This window comes from Tenebrio molitor, chromosome 2 (genome assembly GCF_963966145.1).
Source record: "Tenebrio molitor chromosome 2, icTenMoli1.1, whole genome shotgun sequence".
Taxonomy (NCBI): Eukaryota; Metazoa; Arthropoda; class Insecta; order Coleoptera; family Tenebrionidae; genus Tenebrio; species Tenebrio molitor.
Window position 1 is genome coordinate 27,796,757 of NC_091047.1, and position 17,664 is coordinate 27,814,420.

Below are 17,664 nucleotides of genomic sequence, written 5' to 3' on the forward strand. Positions count from 1 at the left end.
TGTAACACTATTTTTGGTAATATTCTTTCTGCAGGAAATTTAAATTAAATACCTAGGTGATGAAAATACCAGGGGAAGGCACGCGATTGCGCTGATAATGTTTCAGCATTAGTTAATATTACATTTCACGATGTGAGCTCATCCTCCCTTTTTTAAATTAGAAATCGCACACCGCAAAAAATGTACTTGATGTTACGAAATTAAATTTTTCCGCACGAAGTATTTTGCGCCTGTTATGGATTTTATGATATTGATTTTCCTTGAAAAATTTAAAAGAATTGAAGCTCACACTTTGGACCTTTTAAAAATATTAAACATTTTTCTATTTCGCACCTTTAGCATTTATAGTAAATTCATTTCTGTAATGACGAACTAGAGTTACTAAATTTAGTAACTTTTCTCTTGTGAATATACCTTTTTACCACGAATTTGTGCTTTTAAAAAGTTACGTTATGGGTCACGTCATTCAAACGGGTTTCAAAAAGGAGCTCCTTTCGATACCGGTTTCAGGAACATTTACTTAAAATTTTTAATGTTGGCAGTGACTGATAGTGAGTAGTGGCTACGTGATTATTAGACACTTTAAATTCAAAATTTGAATTGTTCGTCTAGTTACTAGTGTTAAATAGAAAAAATATTGTAGGACACTCGTTTTATAAGGCATTTTGTCGCACTTGTTTGCTTTATAACACTCCTCGCTGCGCTCGTTGTGCTCGAAGAAACACTTGCGACAAAATGGTGTCTTATAAAACTTGTATAATAAATTACAATTTTCGAATGTACCAATCGTTGTTCATTTAGTTGCTCATCAGTCATCGTCGTTAGTTTATAGATTTTTCTCGGATAAAGTCAAGATCCCAACAGAATTTCGTAACAATATGAATGAAGGTCGGTCTGCATTTTCATATCAAGTGTTTAAATTTGATCCCGAGATGTGATTTCCTCATTTTTTACGGAAATTTGAGTATGTAATTGCAAAATGACTAGACATAAAAGGGAACTCCAAAGTAAATTAAACAACTATTTTAAGATGTATTAGTAAACATGTTAAGTTCATTGTGTCGAAATTTGTTACGTTTTTCATTTTGTTTGGAACAAAAGTAAAAAAGAGTGTTAATGCTGTCTGCAAAGATCTAAGACGTCCTAAATATTTACCCAAAATTCCTACGCAGAGGTTGTTGCGTGCTCATTAAAGGCTTCCGTAATGCAATAGTGAACTCTAATTTTGGAACAACAGGAATCATTTTCCAAAGTGAAATTGCCCTAGGTCCCGCTCTATCAATTCTAAATTCACGTTTATTGGCTTAAATCATTTACGAACGGTTAGACTCGTGCAATTTTATGCGGAACGTAATTTTCTTTTTTAATCGTCGGCAGCCTAATTAAGATAAATTGAACGGGAGTAATGCAACACGAAGGCGTGAATTTAAATCTGACGGGGTAAACTGAATTCAATAATTACGTAAACAAGAACTAATTACAACCGGGGAAGTGTTCTGACCGTTTTCGATGTTTTTCTGTCAGTCCTTTGAAGTATGAGAACGGCAAATTTGATACATTGAGATCCTTTCGAGCGAAAACTTGAATTTTGGGAGGCTCAAATTTAATACTGTCAATGGTGCGATTATAATTTAGACGTCTGAATGGGACGGTCGAAATCTGATACATATTAATCTGCTACGGAGATTCGACGTTGATTAATTCGGGCGTGTTGTGAGGTTTGGTAAAAAAATACGTGAAAAATTAAATTTAAGGTTATTAGACTTTTTTCTGTTGGACGTGTTTTTTTTTTTTATAGTGATTGATAATAGTGCTATACTATGGTATGTTTATGCAGCTGCAATAGTAACAGTGGTTAATATTTTTTGAGGGGAACAAAAAAGTTAGTCAGAGAAATTCATTATAAAAAGAAATGAATGGTTTACGGATATTGATGTAATTTTTTTGGGATTGGAGCAATATTAGCGGACCGAGGAAGTTTTTCAAAATTTTAATCTTTGCTTTTAGACAATTGTATTTTATCCGACGTTTAACACTTAATTTTTAGGCAACCAGCGTTTTATAAAATGAAATAACTACCTATAGTCTATTTTTTTTTTAAATCAGCTGTCAGTGTCAAAACTTTGTAAAAGACCAGAGTCTGTTACCCTAAAACCTGTACTTTCCGACCAACTGTATAACAATTCCCCCACGTCAAATTTGAGGTTATGTCTGTCAGTCTGTCTAACGTATAGTCAAATTTTTTTAATAAACAATTGTCAGTGTCAAAATGAAGTAAAAAACCATACTGTACCACCCTAAAATTTGGACATGTGGACCAGCTGTATAACAATTTGACACCAAATCATGGTTAAGGTTATGTTCACTTCACTTCCCGTACTTTTCTTCCGTGAATTCATTTTCAAAACAAATTTAATGAGAAATCAAGAGAAACCTTTTCGAATTTGAAATACACTCTCGCTCGTTAGGGCGCAGGCTCAGTTACATAAAAAAATGTTGACACTCAATGTGACCAATCGTATTATCATGAAAATCACAGTTTGGCTCATACCAACAAGACAACGTTTTGACAATTGTTTATTAAAAAAATTCAACTATAATTGAAATTGAACACAACGATTTTTTATAATTAAACACAGTTGCAGTTTAAACAATGAAGAAAATATTAATTTTTCGGGGTTGAATACATTTTGTCGTTTTAAAGCCATCACATACAGTATGTCCCCGGATTGAGTTTACAAGAGGGAAAACATTTTTATTTTTGATTTTACGCAAAAACTTCAGAGGAATAACATTTTTTGCTTCATCTGAAACCCCCATTTCTGTTATTAAAAAGTCTTTTTCAACACAGAGGAAGACTTAACATTAAAATCAAAGAAAATGCAGAAAAAATATTTTCCTTTTTTTTTTTTTAAATCAAATGATAATTGAATATAAAACTATTCTATTAAGTATGCGCCGTTTTCTGTACATCATTCAACCCTGTGTCGAAGTTTAAGCTTCTGAACACCCATGCCTGATACATAACTGTTGGGAAATTTTTCATTAAATTTTGTAATTATGTGACAAAAACCGGTCCAACATTGGATTAAATAAATTCTTTGTTCTAAAGACAACATTTTGCAACAGTAATAAGTTGTTTGTCAACAAACCAGGCCAATTGTAATAAAATTTATAACATGAAAATTAATTCAAAGTCCAAATTTGAACAAAAAATGTTAATTTAAGAATACAGTGTATCAATACTGAGATTTTAATAACGGAAATGGGGGTTTCAGATGAAGCAAAAAATGTTATTCCTCTGAAGTTTTTCCGTAAAATCAAAAATAAAAATTTTTTTCCTCTTGTAAACTCAATCCGGGGACATACTGTATGATTGCAGACGTCCAACATATCTACCGTGTGAACAAAAATTACTGATTGAGTTGGCAATAAATTCTGGTGACTTTTGGTGACTTTTATGTCATGTTCCAACGAGAAAACCATTTTATTAATAAAAGAATAGAAAAACCAAGACGTTTAAATATGACATGTATACCAGCTGTCAATAGTGTCAATAAAACAAACCGAAATAGGTACAATTCATAGTCTTGAAAATTTCATGTAAATTTTTTTATTGCCAACTGAAACAGTTATTGTTGCTCACCCTGTATTTTAGAAAAGTATTTACGGAAATAAATGAGAATTTAGAAAATAGGTATTTAATACGATACATTGAATATGTTTGAAGCTTTCTCACAAATTGCCTTTTTACTCAATTCCGGGTTGTCACCTTTCAACTCTTCACAGTACCGAATCAGGGCCATTTTTTCACTCTCTGTGCACTTTTCAAATTTTGTGCGTTAATTTTTCAATGCAAATGACAGGTTGTATTTGTGAGGTTATCATTCTCTGTGTCGTTTTTACAACTCAAGATTTTACAACAAAGGAAAAGAACGGTCCCAACCTTTTTATCTCTTCGAAACATTTTACTACAGCATTTTTCTTTTTAGCGTCAAGTAAATTACGTTGTTTTCGAATCATGTTTATAAAATAATTATATTGCCAACTTTGGTTATAACAATCCCTAATTTAGAAATATTTTTATTTTGCCAACATAATTCAACAGGTGGTGGAAATTTAGAATTGAGAGACTATAGATACCTATTATAAAAAAACATTCAACACAGACACAATCTTTGAGAAGGTTTATTAACGAGTCCATGTAAATCATGTAAAAAGAGCTTAAATATTTTATTTATATTTCATCATTGAATCGTAATGGTGTTTTCAATAACGGAGAATGGACCTATAGCGTTGTTGCCTGTTTGACCGATTTTCGGCAAAAATTTCCAAAGTTAAATTGAAACAGCTATATGCAACCAACAACACTTCCATGAATTCCAGACATCTGTCGACATACGGCCATAATTTTAAAGCCTTCTTTGATCTAAATAATTGTTGCTCGCACCCTCACGGTATAATAGGACTAATAATCCCTCAGGTGATTATTGCCCTCAACTTCGTCTCGGCGAATATTAGTGAAAGAGTGTTTTACAAAGCTGTAAATTAACGCTGTTAGTTTGATCTCTCTAAATATTTTGGTTTTTCTTTGATATTTTTAAAAACATGTAAAGCCAACATTGTATGTTTAGTTTGCTTTGGAATATTCGAATTTTGTGGACACGTTAAATTAACAAGTATCTAATTTGTGGCAGATTCGAACCTGCGAGGCTCTCGAGCCCTTTGAAATCTGTTTGTTTTTACATAAAAAGCAGATAATTTCGCATTCCGTTAATAGGAGATGACAAACATGACAGGGTCAACAAAAAAGTTTAATGAATTAGAATAAAATGGAAATGTTTAATAAAACGTGGGTTTTTATTCGTCACTTAAGGCCTTTTACGTCAGGAACATTAAATGATGACTCACGCACATATTGTAAGGACAATTTTAAAAGCTGGAAAGTAAGTGATACACCATAACTCAATCCAAAAGTTTCATCTTTTACTAAGTTTTTATTTGTTAACACTCTGGAGAATTCATACATTCTACATTTCAGTTATGACTTATAAATAGACGAAAATTCAGCCAATACAATAAAAACCCACGAGTCTCACCATTAATATCTCTCTGATTGCGAGAAGTCGTCGGTTAAATTGCCATTTGAATCTGAAACTTGTTATCTTTTTGACACGATTTTGAGTAGGTTGGTTAGTTTCATATTGCACCGTCCCACGGGATTCTCAACTTGGCCAAGAGGAGTAAATGAGAAATGTGTTTCGCGAGCCGTTAATTACGTTTAGACTGTGATTCTCATATGAAAAGAATTAACAACGGATAACTGCTGACGATAACATGATCATCTCATTTTAATCACGATTCTAGGCGAAATATTAGCGAAATTGAACGTCGTAAGCGAATCCGATTAATAAATTATTTTCGTAATGATCATCGATTTCGATGAAATTTTGGTTAAAACACAACGATAATTACGCTCATTAATCATTAAAACAAACTTGTCTGACGCGGAATTTTTTGATTAAATTTATTAAAATGAATGGAGAATTTTGTAAGGCAGCCTTTTATTGCGGGCACCTCTTTGTAAGCACAGTTTTTCTCATGTTCCAGACTTGCTCCATATAAATAAAAATTCTCTGATACGGACGCCAACACTGGAATACCTTCGAAATGCCTCAAATACCTCTTTATTACACAGTACAGTTTGTGCATTATCCCCGGGGTTATGGAAACTTTTCACATAATAATATTAAATTTAAATCTCTGTTCAACATCTGTTTGATATTTTTACAGTAATCTGTAATCTACACAAAAAAATTCTCTGAACTTTATTTACGAAAAACTCTTGAAAAGGTTGTTTAACTATACGGTTTTTGTAAAATTTAGAAGAAAGTTAAGTTAAATTAATACTGGCCTGCTAACTGCGAATATACCTAGTCGTGCTTGTAAAAAATAATTATTAGCCTTAGTTTTGAAGATACAGCATAGGTAACACTCTAAATTAATTCAGTTTTGCTCTTTGCGCTATGTATAAGGTGACACTATACAGGGAAACTACAATTTCCAATGCTTTCTAACTTCCTAAATGTATAAAAAGTAATACTTAAATGTAAATCAACGATTGCTGCCCCTTATTGTCTGTTATGTCAGTTTTCACATTTATATTAACTTTTGCTCATAACCTCAATAGAGAAAGTGTCATCATTAATCATCTTATTCGGCAAGGTACTTGGATTTCTAACTTATTTCGAATTAATAGTATATAACGGTATTAGGCCGATATGGGTTATATAACAGACATGGTTGAGGTATTGTATAATCAACCGAGTCTGTTATATCCATATCGGCCGTATGTTGTTTTATAGTTTTCTTTATACCAATAATACTTAACATTTAACGATGATTTATTTGTAAGACTGACATTTCTCTTTACTTCAAAAATTAAATTTAGTTGTCATCTATGCCGTAACCGTAGCAACGGTAGCAAAAATAACGGCCTCGGTCTGATAATTTTGAATAACGGCCTAGTCTGTTATAGGTATCATATCAATCAAGCATTGAGTACTGATAAATCCTAATAACAGTATGGTATAAAGAAAACAAAATATCAAGTTCTAGAGGTTTCTTGTATTTTGGGTTGCATATGACGAAATTTTCATCGGGAGTCTCTCGTGAATAACCCTGTATTACCTATTGTATCATAAAAGAGAATCACTCTTTTCTGGAATGAGACGTGTCCAAAATAATTGCTTGTTGAACCTAGAAAAATTCCGTTACCTGCACGTAAATTTATCCTCACAGTTGGCGTTGAAGAGTCCATTGTGAACGCACCACTCGGGCACTCGTCAGTCTGCACAGTAAAAACACAAACAACTCAAAAAGTGAGGTTAGATTTAAACAGATGATTCGTGATCTGTAAATCCATGGTGCGTTCACAATAGACTTTTCTTTTCAGTGTATAGTAATTATCAGAATATTTAAGAGCCCTGTCTCCGTAAAAAGAGGACTAAGCACCTCTTACATTGCAGCTAACTATCGATTAGAAGTTATACAATTTGACTGAGAGGTATGACACCTCGTCTTCTGTCAACAAAAAAGGAGATTGAACTTCCACAAAGTCCAAGTCCAAATGTTGGGAACAAAGGATGTGAAGATAACGGGGACAGCAATCTAAAATGCGTTTCTGTCAGTGATTTGTGGAAGCGGAGATGAATATCAAAAAATGAAAAGAGGTTTAAACTTCTTGGGTATCGGATGAAGGTTTAAAGTATAATAGAAGGAACAGAGTGCCAACAAGACGGGCCTAAAGACAATGCAGTTCGGTGATAGTTTCGTTTTTTTATTATTATTATTTTAGAAAAAATGTTTGTATAGAGATACTCGTATTTCTCTCAGGTTTATCTAGTTTATGAAGATTGAACACTTATATTTAATGATAATTGCAAAAATACAAAAATACGTTGAAGCTTTGATTTTTATTAATGTATGCAAAGGATGAAATACGAAATGAAATTTCCAAAATCATGAGCAGACACATAATCGCAGCCATCATTAAGATTTTTCAATCTCACAATCACACAGAGCAAAGATTCTTTTCAAACAATTTGCAGCCAATTCAGAAAGTCTTTGAGAATTAGACTGAGTATTTAATAATTACATATGCAGTACCAGACTGGATTTTGACTGTTGACTAACAGCTTATCAAGTTTAGAAAAATGTATTCTTTTCGACGTAAGATGCTAATTTCTTGTTCTAATCGTAGATCTTACTTTTTATAGGAACTAGTCGTACACCACGTCATACTCGTACAACCCTTAATTTGGTCTCTACCAGTTGGTATTCATTAGATAATATTCTCTATAACATTTTTACGAAAAAGCATTACAAATTGATTTAAAATTTGGAACAATTTAGTCAACAAAGTGTATACCCGCCTGTGGGTAAGGGCGAAAATTTTCTGTTGTGATAGAAAAAGAGCCTTGTCAAAAAGTTACATTCTTATACGGGGCCACTATAAATGATTGTCCCATCGCAGTAGGCGTTGGTGACGTAGTTGAATGTGCCGCAAGCTTTATAACATGAGTGACACTAGCATCGCCAATAGGTAGATGAGTGGAAAAGAAACTGAAGTTGAGTAAAAGCTGTAAATTACTGCCGCGAGCAAAAAATTCTGGTCGTCAATGTCATTTCAAAATTTGGTTAGATTGTCGCAAATTAAAAAAATTCCCCGCCTGATTATGACCATGTCAACAAAGTGTCAAAAAAATGACAACTAATGTCATACAACATGATGATAGGTTATGATATTTACGACCGTTTTACAATGGAGCATTTTCCATTGCGTCAAAGCATCATTTTGACGACCAGTTTTTTTTTTGCTCGCGACAGTACATCCAAGTCTAGTGTCATAATATTTATAGAAATATTGTTCAAAGTAGATGTGATTTCAAAATTATTAACCTCACAATGCACCAGCCTTATTTTAATAATGACTGTCTTATTTTTATTTTATTTTTAACTTGAAAATAAATCCCTATTACGGACAAAACGTGTATAAAGTATGTAGCATCGCCGGAATAATAGGCGGATTTATCAAATCGTTGGATTTTGTTTTATAATGATGAAATGAATATTGATGGCCTGATTATTTTAAAATTTAATGCTGACATTTATAATAATCTGAAATATTTTGCTCATCATGCATGTTACATTCGCGTCAATAATATGAGTGGGAAATTTTATTTTTGTGAAGGGTTTCAAGTAAAGACATATTTCATTAATGTTGAAATATATAATTGGACTTGTGACGTCAGAAAAATCTCAACGTTGACGTTGACAACACAGAATTGTGATATTCAAAAGAACTGTCAGTTCGAGTTTCTTAGAAATAATCTCATTCAAATTTTAAATTATGAATCGATCCCTTTGCCGAGTGAAGAATTAATTTCACGAAAGTTCAAAAATAACTTTAGGTATGTTCAAAAGAGCAAATAAATCACAAAACTGTAGGTATGTATTTATTTTTAATAGCACCTAATATTAAATATTAAATTTTTGTATTATAAAACAAAAATGTTTATGTAATTATGTTATTAATATAAGCTCTTTATTTTAATATTTTAAATTAATAGTAGATGTTGGCAGAACTTGAGGAAAGTAGTTGAGGAATAAATTAAAATAAATATTAACACGGAATTTTTCCGAGATTCTTAAACAAACAAAAAAAATCCATAAACCTGGCAAAGCTGTAAACTTCTCAAGGAAGTCGTTATGACATAATTCATTAAGGATTTTTTTATTCTTTTTTATTCAAGACAATGTAACTTTTTAAATATGAGTCTTCTCTCCAAGTTGATCGAAACCAACAAGTTTATTGGGAGAAGTAATATAGTAAAAATAATGAGCTACGGACAAAAATAATAAAGGTTGCACTCAAGAAATTACTGAAAGAATGAATCCATGATGTCATTACGGTTCGTGAAACTTTTCTGATACGTGTAAAACCTATATTTCGATGGAAGAAGTTTGTAATATTATTTCTCCCTTCTCATTTTCAATTTGTTCTAAATTGTCTCATATTTGAACTCTCATCAGTGCAATAATCCGCTTTTAAACAATTTAAAAGAGTTAATTAGTCCTAAATTACACAGGGTGAGTCAATAGTAAGATATATGGTACTATGCCGGCCAAAAAATTTTGGCCGTCATTGTCTGTCAATTAAAAAAAAAATAATTGTAATCCGTACTTTATTGTCATCATGATTACCGTCTTGATTATGAACGTTATTTTTTGGGTGGTAAATTTCAAAATTCAAAATTATTTTGTCATTTCTACTAGGTACACAGAACGTTTACCTCAGGTTATCTATGTACGATTGCTCTAATTTTGTTCATTCATGTCGGATTTTTGGAATATCTGAGCTTCAAACAGTTTAAATTGATTGTCAAAATGACAAGAATCGAAAGTGAGGTTACGATTCCTAAAGGTTTATTTACACTTTACTTGAATGTCAAGAAAGTGACGACCAAAATTTTTTGGCGTTTATTACAATCTGACAGCTAGAATATTAGTACCAATAAATAAACACTTAAAATTTTTCATCATAATCATCACTTATATTGAAGTTAAAATTTTGTGGCAAATCATAAACATGCAATTTTCATTACTGATATTAAAAATTCACATGAGCGATTCCATTCATTTTTAAAATGAAGCATTTATTTATCAAAAATTTTTATTTCCCGGCGCATTCACCATTTTTACAAAATAATTTAGACGTTTTCATGATTGAAGTTAAAGTTTCGGTACTGGTTCTGCGATGACAAAAAAATAAAACATTTAATCTACATGAGCGATTCCATTTATTGAACTGAATCTTCTGAAATGTAGCACATAACAAAAATGTTTATTTCCCGGCGCATTCACCATTATTGCAAAATAATTCAGAAGTTTCTTTAGTCTGCTCTACATAAAAAAGATATTTCTTATGAAACAGTCAAACAAAGTTATTTGCTTGTTTTTGACTTATTTTTGTTTCCGTTTATACAAAAGCAATTGTAACCTAAATAAAAAAAATAAAATAAAAACAAACTTACCACTAAAGTAACCAAACACCTGAAAAAAATAATTTTAAATTTAAATCTGCAATCCCAAAATTAAAACAATTTGATTAAATCTGAATGTGGACTACTATTCTTATCAATTTTTCTGACGAAAGGTATGGATAAAAAGTAATTAATTGGTCCTAACCTGTTATTTATTGTTGCTCGCGTGTCCTTAGCGATATGACCGTTATTAGGTCAAGAGTCGGGCAAATGAGGGGCTGTGGTGTCACCAAAGGTCCCGTAAAAAGTTTCCTTTTTGTCAGGATTACGTTGCCAAGGATTTTAGCCGTTGGTCAAGCACGTAGCTGATACACTATCGGACAGGGAAATCATGAGGCAATCTCTCCTGAGACTCCGTCGTTGATAACCAATTTATTGCCGTTTCACAATAATCCCCCAAAAAATCATTAACTGTGACAATTTACATCGCTAATGGACGGTTTTGTAATACGCTAATATTTTGCCGCGCTATGCGAATACATGTTCGAACATGTGCGTGCGTTTACATTAATCAGTGAACATTGCTATTTGTTCTTGATTATTGGGCAAACACTCATTAATAATGGCGAAAGGCCGATGTAATAAAAAACGCACAAGATGGATTGGCCAAGTTCAAATGTTTTTGTTGTGTAAACAGATACTGGAAGATTGAAAACTGTTTGATTTGAGTAAAAAATGTCATTGTGGAAATCGCAGACGTGGATGGAAAAATGTCTCGACAATAGCAGAGGTGTAATAAAACCTGCATGATCGGATAACCTCTTTAGAGATTGCTCGTGAAGTGTTTGCGTAGTTTTATTTCAGACACTTCATATGACGGACCAATCTGTTAAAGTAAATAACGTATTTATCTGGCTTGGCGTGGTGGTATGTAAAGAGGAAGGCAAGATATATTGTGCTGGCATCGAGGGATGATTTCTGCAAGACCAAGCAATTCGAGATATTTCACACAGAATAGAAAAAAAATATATTTTTAGTATATTATGCAACGTGTTTCATGTAAGAGTACGAGCTTGACGAAGTCTAAACGCAACACAAAATACGTTTGACAATGGGAATGTTGTAATTTTGGATATCCATAACTAACACTATCGCTGGGGGGCTTTTCCGCAAATATGTGAAATCTAAAAAACTTCAGGGATATCCAAACTACTTTTTGTCAAAATATGGTTTATTACATCTAGTTACTCATGAAAATTGTACATGTACATAAAAAGATACGAAGGTGATTATTGTCCGAATTTAGTTTGCGTTGTTACATTTAAAGATAATTTTTTCGATCTCCGTCTAGAAAAAGTGATTTTTCATTCGTCTAAATACTCTAAATCGTATGGAAAATAGCATTTTCCAGCCTAGGCAAGAAAATCGAAAGAGGAATTTTTAATGAAAGATTTTAGGTTGGCAGCACAAAATGACAATGCCATGTGGAATTTTTGTACAATTTTTAAAGTGTGAAATCTTTTATCGCAAGCTGTACATTGTGTATAGCAGTAGAGGTCGAGGGGGGTATCAAGCGAGGGGTTAGGAATAACAGAAAGGACGACGACGGTTTTGAATATTTGAGGAATTGATTGATTTTTGTCGTGACAGTCGCTTCTAGGATCCTTTACGTTGCCAATGGAAGAAAAATATTTTAACAAAAATTATTATATTTTACTTTAATTGTCGACCAAAAAAGTTTTGTGTATTACACAAATGACAGTCCCATCGTAATTGGCGTTGAAACCCACACAAATTTTGGATGTGCCGCAGCCTCTCAACGTTAGACAAACTAGTAGACAGATTTGCACTACCGCCAGGAGCGCCACCTATCGGCGATACTAGTCTCACTCATGTTATGACTATGAGGCTTGCGGCACATTCAACTACGTCACCAAAGCTTACTGCGATGGGACAATAATTTATAATGACCCTGTATTTTAGGCATCCTTAAGCTTATGGCTTGTGCAGTCAAACTTTCCATTCATGAAATTACTTTAGATACTTGTTGCATCAATTACTGTTTTTGATTTTTTGAAATTTGCACATTTGCTTAATAAACAACTCCCACAAAGTAATTAAACATATACGCCAATAGTTAGTTATGAAAAATAAAATATTTAACAAAACCAGAAACTTCAGGATTTAACGATAAAGATATGAATGAAACAAACCAAACTGGTCAGAAGTTTGAATACTAGGAAATTTGTGTTTTCTCGAAGTATAAGAGGTTTTGTTTGACCGCAGAAGTTTCAACCAACCAAGGGGACCGTAAACAACCACAGAAAGATCGACGAATTCGCATTGTACAGTGAGGACGTAATTAGTGCCCCACCCTTCTCTTAACTTTTGAACCAGGCAAGGCAGACATCAGATAACAACCGCATGAAATGGTATTAAGTTTTCTACTTTTAACGTAAAATTGAAGCGTGAATCTGTAAACATGGCGCTTAGGGTGTTATCAACTTTCAACTCTTTTTTCTTATCTTTTAACTCTCCTGTACCCCTTGGCAATAAAACTGTATATTTTGACATCTTATATGAACACTCTCGAATATTTCTTGATGTAAGGGTCGCACACACCAGCCTCAATTTTTTCCTCAGATTTTTCAAAGATTTAGGTTGGCCAATGTGAATCTGTGATGGATGTAGTCCATGCTTTATTGTCATTATGACTTTTGGAATTAACATCTAAAAATTTGTCAATGCCATACTTTATTCAAATAGTTGCGAACATGCTACCAATACCCTATTTCAATAAAGTGCAGATAATATCCCTGTTTCAAGATTGCACAAAATGAGGAAGCGCGTTTTCTTTTAAGTCAGTCAGCATCAAAATGACAAGTCTTGTAATAGCAGAAAGTGAGGTTACGAATACTTAAGGGCCACTTTACATCTCAACTCGAACTCAATGGAATGACAAGTGACGGCCAAAATTACGTGGCCGTAATTGTATGTACTATGGCGGCCAAAAAATTTCGGCCGTCATTTTTCCGTCATTTCAAAAAAATCGGTGTAGTCCATTCCTTATTGTCATTATGATTGATGTTTTTACTTGTCACTTTTGAAAGTCAAGCAAAATGCCATCGGTATCAAATTTTAACAAAATCAAAATAGTAACTCTTGCACAAAGAGGAATGTCCCAAGCTCAGATTTCGATGGACCTTCGTATACCTAAAAGTACAATTTCGTCCATTCTTCAGAAATGGAGACAAAATGGAATGGAACTATTGAAAGACGCCAAGGCTCAGGGAGGCCTAGCACATTTACTGCAGAAGAAGATAATATGCTTCTCAATAGATTACGCAATAGCCCTTTTATGACGGCTGTTGAAGGGGTAAATACAAGCAAATACAACGGAAAGGAGCGGTCGATTTTCGGCAAACATATAGGCATGGATTTTAGTAGATAGACCTGGGCTAATGTTGTCTCTAGAAGATCGGCTCAACAGTGATGTTTATGTTAGGATTTCAACAAGACAATTGTTCAATGCATTCAGCACATAGGGTAGCAGAATGGTAGCATAAACGTTCTTGATTGGCCAAGTCGCAGTCCAGATTTTTGGTTCGTAATTTGCAACAACGACAAGTGATTCGGAATAGGGCAGAACTTTTGACTGCATTACTAATGCATGGCAATCATTACATAGGAATTATCACAGAGATTTGTGCCTCTCCATCTCGCGTCGTGTAAGACGAGTTATTGACGCCAATGGAGCAATGACCAAGTATTGATTTTAAACTTCATTCATTTTATCTTTTGATTTAGCTAAGTACTTAAACAAAAATAAATGTTTCATTTCCTTGTCTTTGCCTTAATGTTTTTCGTTTGATTTTTTAAAAACTACGGCATACTCGTGTAATTTCCACGGTTCTCTGTTTGGTACTTTAATCCAAAAATAGCCGCAAGTCTGCCTCTAGTCTCTAGTGCCACTAGCGACTAGCGGTCGTGTGGTAATTGTGTAAGAGTGGAACTTGTCCTTTGTATTCACAAAATTTGAACTGGACTGAATGACAGATTGTCAAAATGACAATAACGATAACAAAGCGAGGTTATTGGTGCTTAAGGGTAGTTTACACTTCATGTCAGGGCCTTGAAAGTGACGGACGAAATTTTTTGGCCGCAATAGTACTAATATTCTAGCTGTCAGATTGTAATAAACGCCAAAAAATTTTGGTCGTCACTTTCTTGACATTCAAGTAAAGTGTAAATAAACCTTTAGGAATCGTAACCTCACTTTCGATTCTTGTCATTTTGACAATTAATTTAAACTGTTTGAAGCTCAGATATTCCAAAAATCCGACATGAATGAACAAAATTAGAGCAATCATACATAGATAACCTGAGGTAAACGTTCTGTGTACCTAGTAGAAATGACAAAATAATTTTGAATTTTGAAATTTACCACCCAAAAAATAACGTTCATAATCAAGACGGTAATCATGATGACAATAAAGTACGGATTACAATTTTTTTTTTTAATTGACAGACAATGACGGCCAAAATTTTTTGGCCGGCATAGTACCATATATCTTACTATTGACTCACCCTGTGTAATTTAGGACTAATTAACTCTTTTAAATTGTTTAAAAGCGGATTATTGCACTGATGAGAGTTCAAATATGAGACAATTTAGAACAAATTGAAAATGAGAAGGGAGAAATAATATTACAAACTTCTTCCATCGAAATATAGGTTTTACACGTATCAGAAAAGTTTCACGAACCGTAATGACATCATGGATTCATTCTTTCAGTAATTTCTTGAGTGCAACCTTTATTATTTTTGTCCGTAGCTCATTATTTTTACTATATTACTTCTCCCAATAAACTTGTTGGTTTCGATCAACTTGGAGAGAAGACTCATATTTAAAAAGTTACATTGTCTTGAATAAAAAAGAATAAAAAAATCCTTAATGAATTATGTCATAACGACTTCCTTGAGAAGTTTACAGCTTTGCCAGGTTTATGGATTTTTTTTGTTTGTTTAAGAATCTCGGAAAAATTCCGTGTTAATATTTATTTTAATTTATTCTCTGTTTGGTACTTTAATCCAAAAATAGCCGCAAGTCTGCCTCTAGTCTCTAGTGCCACTAGCGACTAGCGGTCGTGTGGTAATTTTGTAAGAGTGGAACTTGTCCTTTGTATTCACAAAATTTGAACTGATGGGCTGAATGACAGATTGTCAAAATGACAACAAAACGAGGTTATTGGTGCTTAAGGGTAGTTTACACTTCATGTCAGGGCCTTGAAAGTGACGGACGAAATTTTTTGGCCGCAATAGTACATGGAACAAAGCTTGTACAACACTTTTTTGAACCGTATGAAATCATGTACAAGTTCACACACTACAAATTCTGTACAACAACTTTTTGAACAGAACTGTACATTGCAACAATACCAGAAAGTAAATCCACCCGAATGTTTCTTGCTGACACCGGTGCATTATGTAGAGGATTTTGATAGTAGGTTATATCATTAAGAGTAGAAGTGAGTCTTTTTGCGCTAAGCCCAGAGATTGAAGATTGAAACGAAGTTGAGGTCGGCAACTGGACGAAGCAGAAAAAGATCTTCTACTCTGAATAATATATACTATTTTATCTTCAAGCGGATCACAAAAAAAATCGGACATGAACTCATTTATTTAGTTTATTACATTACTTACAGTAAAATGACAATTTACAAACTTACAATTTTCAAATTTTAAGACACCAGTAATTCCTAGTTCTCTTGTTGCAATATTGTTAGTACGTGAAGGTTCAATAATATTAGTAAAGTCGACTCGTGTTCGTGTTATACCACAGTATAGGCTTTTTTTAATAGGGATAATTTAATTATTAAACATATCGTGTAATTATTGATAAATAAATCGTAAGAAATGCTTCAAATGATCTTACATTTGACTCGGTCGAGCCGCTTGTGAACATTTCAACTACTAGGACTTGAAGTTTTTTAATTCTGGTTACAAAAAAGTCCACATCAATCGTTTCTATAGAGATACACAAAGGCGCGATTTTCGACAGCTTGAAGATAAATGTATTTTTTTGTTCGACACTGTCAGAATTTGAGAATTTTCTCCTATGTGAACGGATTTTGATAAATGTCAGAACTTGTCAAAACGAAACCTCAAGCTGATTTTAAAGGTTTTAAGCGATTTGGAGCCTTTAAGGGGCTCGTCGAACAAAAAAAACGTTGTATTCAACTCGTTTGTGTGTAAATTGGGCCTTTTTTGGCACGCGTGGGCCATTTTAAAACGCGAGTGAAACGAGCCCAATTTACACACAAACTCGTCAAATAAACTACTATTATTGTTTTTAACTGTCATAAATTCTCATTTTCTCCTTTGTAAACTGCCTCTTAACTGCCCTAAACCAAAATGAGCAGATAACGAACCGTTGCCCTAGACAACACATTCAACGTTACATTTCTGACAGGTCTTGAAAAATTTGTCAAAACTGCCAAAAGCAAATGCGAAACCATTTTTAAAAGATTTGGAAGCTTCAGGGACGTCGTTTCAAACACTAAAATTTTGTATGCAACTCGTTTCTGGGTAAATTGGGCTTTTCTAATTGCCCTTGAGGCCTTAAAACTCTCGCTATGCTCCTGTTTTAATCTTGTCTCTCGGGCAATTAGAAAAGCCCAATTTACACAGAAACTCGTTGCATAAATAACTATTACAACGTGGTGACCTAAGACAGTAATAAATTTGCTGCAATATAATTTGTTTACCGATTTACTTGTTTCATTATTCATTACTGCTTCAGCCTCACAATCATTTGTTACTCTGCTCTTCATATAGACTCTTTTGAAATAATAATTCTACTTTAAATGTATACCCTTTAAATGCGATAATGGTGTCGCTGCAATCGATAGTAATTAAAGGTTGTACTTTAGAACATCAGCATCCTCCATTAGCACCTCTCTCCGAAGACGGCACATTCCTCCGAAACCAATAATCAAAACAATTTACGCCTTTCTTGGCCGGAACTCATGTAAATTACCCGGAATATTCATCTCAGCTTCACCCCCATCGGTATTGAATTTCAAATATCGACGCAATCCGGGAGCATACTCTCAATGTA

The 17,664-nt window shown here is 33.5% G+C and overlaps 1 protein-coding gene across 6 annotated transcripts in view; it reads right to left on the reverse strand.

The window, feature by feature from the left end:
• Window positions 1-17,664, reverse strand: part of LOC138123271 (orexin receptor type 2-like) — a 130,538-nt gene that overhangs the window by 11,728 nt on the left and 101,146 nt on the right. For 2 of the 6 annotated variants that reach the window (XM_069037900.1, XM_069037896.1), the window contains one exon: window positions 10,596-10,614. The exons of 3 other annotated variants lie outside the window; for them this stretch is intronic. In XM_069037900.1, coding sequence (XP_068894001.1) covers window positions 10,596-10,614 — 19 coding nt within the window. Of the gene's footprint in view, window positions 1-10,595; window positions 10,615-10,772; window positions 10,918-17,664 lie in introns of those variants that run through there. One more of the 6 variants, XM_069037898.1, reaches the window with a different exon arrangement.